Raw genomic sequence first — 2,500 nt, forward strand, 5'->3', positions numbered from 1 at the left:
ACGCAGTATGGGCTCCCCCTGGGAAACAGATTTATGTGACATCCGTGCTCTGTCAGACTAATTGGCACCGGTATATATATACTGTACTGTTCCGTGAATTACGCAGTGGTTACAGTTTTAATTGAGGTTATTTTATTTATGCAAGTCTTACTGACGCACTGCTGTGTGTGTGTGTATGTGTGTCTTTCTTCCTTTCTCTCTCTCCCACACGGACACACACCATGTCTTCCTCTGTGTTCTCTGTGTGTTCCTCCTCTATATGTGTGTGCGTGCATGCGTGTGTTTTCATAAGCTTTACTTATGTGTGGCTGTCACACTCTTTCTTGCTCAATCAGTCTTTCATGCTGTCTCCCTCTGTGAGTTTTTCTCCTTAACTTTTTAACGTGTGTGTGTGCGTGCGTGCGTGCGTGCGCGCGCGTGTGCGTGCGTGCGTGTGTGTACTGTATGTGCACATGCATACCACCCACACTGTCATCATTCCCTCCAGTGTTTGTAAGTGCAATGCATGCATGTCTATCTCTCTTTCTCTTGATGTGTTTCATGTGCTTCCCTCGCTCACGTTGAACTATTTGTGTGTCATGGTATGTTTCATTCTGTGTGTGTGTAAGAGAGAGAGAGAGTGTGTGTGTGTGTGTGTGTGTGTGTACGTGTTTGCAAATGCTTAGAGCGAGAATGCCCTTTCTCAGAGACCCACTGGGAATCATAGTGCAGTACGCAATGTGTGTGTGTGTGTGTGTGTGTGTGTGTGTGTGTGTGTGTGTGTGTGTGTGTGTGTGTGTGTGTGTGTGTGTGTGTGTGTGTGTGTGTGTGTGTGTGTGTGTGTGTGCCTCCGTGTGTGTGTGTGTGTGCATGCGTGTGTGCCTGTGTCTTTGTGTATTTGTGTCTGCGTGCCTGTGTCTTTGTGTGTATGTCTTGTGTATGTGTATGTGTGTGTGTCTGTGCATATGTGTATGTGTATGTGTATTTGTATGTGTATGTCGTGTGTGTGTGTGTGTGTGTGTGTGTGTGTGTGTCTGTGTCTGTGTGTGTGTGTGTGTGTGTGTGTGTGTGTGTGTGTGTGTGTGTGTGTGTGTGTGTGTGTGTGTGTGTGTGTGTGTGTTTGCACAGTAAGGGGGAGAAATGGATTCCGGGGAAGAAGACGAAGAGGAAGCTGTCAAACTCACGTTCCGTCCTCATTACTCCTGTAGAAGACCATGAAGGGGTCGGACCTGCCAAAGAAATCCTTCTTATCGAGTTTGTGGGCGCAGAACTGCATAGTGGCACAGTCCTGTGGGGAAACAGACAGAAGACAGAAGACACAGGCAGGGAAATAACGTGAGAAAAGACAGGAAGCGAAACAGCAGGGAGGAGTGGAGGGACAGAAAGAGACAATTAAAGATCGCCTCTCAACGTAATTTAATTAATATTGCCGTGTTCCCAATTGTTATTGAATGTGTTACGCGTTGGTCCTGTTTTAAAAAACGTTCTGGTTGCTTTGTTTCAAGACGTTTTTGCAAGCTGGCAAGGTGGCTTGTGGAGAAACGAGAGAGTGTTCCGTGTTTCTCGTGGAAATGCGTCTCTGATTGGCTCACTCCTCCTGCTCTCAAAGAAACGCGTCTCTGATTGGCTCAGTCCTCCAGCTCCTGGAGAGAATGTAATGGGAAACAGAGTCGCCACTTCCACGGGTGGTACTGCACTATAGGGGCGCCAACGGAGGCGTGCAGGCTCCATTCAGGGCTGTGCTCTTTCGACAGCGACCCCTAGGCGAGCTGTAGGCACGGAGCAACCGGAGTGAGCAGGCTTTATGTATGAGGCTTTGTGCTGTGTGTGTACCTGAGAGTAGCAACCAGCTGATAGCTAAGCTAAGCTATGTTTCGGGCCACCAGACGTTGCTTGTTTTGAAAACAAGCAGAAAAAAATTACTCGACATGTTTTTAGATAAATGGGTCGATGTAAACCTTTGTGGGCAACGCCTTCTTTCGACGTGACGAAACACAGAAAGGCTTTCGTGATTCGCTCGTTTCTCTGCATTATTTATGTAAATTGGGAAACACCGGGAAACACAGCCAGGAGAGTTGACGCACCGCTATGAGAGCCTTGCAAGTGAGTTTAACTTGGGGTGACCGTCCGATCTTCGAAAGGAGTGAGTAAAACTGAGTTTTATCGGAAGTTGGCCTTTAAAGAAAGGGAAAGAAAGGGAAAGAAAGGAAAAGCGGAAGGCATGTGAGTGATATAGAGACACTGGAGGGGATATAATGTGATAGAGGGCGAGAAACGGTACAGGGGGAGGCGTGCAGAGATGGACAGCGTGAGACAATTCATTAGTTCACTCTCTGAAATTTGGATTAAGCATGTATGCATACATCTTCGTTCTCGCTAGAGAACGGACTTCTCGTGATCATGCCGCTCTTGCAGGAGAGCGGCTGTCCATGCGTTGGAGCGATCATCAAAGTGCTTCACGGGGTCCGCACGGACCACTGCACTCGAGAAGCTGAGAGATTACCTGGTGTATTGGGAAAGA

General features: G+C 47.7%; 1 protein-coding gene across 1 annotated transcript in view; it reads right to left on the reverse strand.

Annotated features, from left to right (window-relative positions):
• LOC134457439 (copine-5-like) overlaps positions 1-2,500 on the reverse strand; it is a 208,858-nt gene that overhangs the window by 60,688 nt on the left and 145,670 nt on the right. The window contains exon 9 of the mRNA XM_063209453.1: positions 1,164-1,267. Within this exon, the coding sequence (XP_063065523.1) occupies positions 1,164-1,267 (104 nt within the window). The remainder of the gene's footprint in view (positions 1-1,163; positions 1,268-2,500) is intronic.

The sequence above is a fragment of the Engraulis encrasicolus genome, chromosome 10, assembly GCF_034702125.1.
Source record: "Engraulis encrasicolus isolate BLACKSEA-1 chromosome 10, IST_EnEncr_1.0, whole genome shotgun sequence".
Classification (NCBI taxonomy): Eukaryota; Metazoa; Chordata; class Actinopteri; order Clupeiformes; family Engraulidae; genus Engraulis; species Engraulis encrasicolus.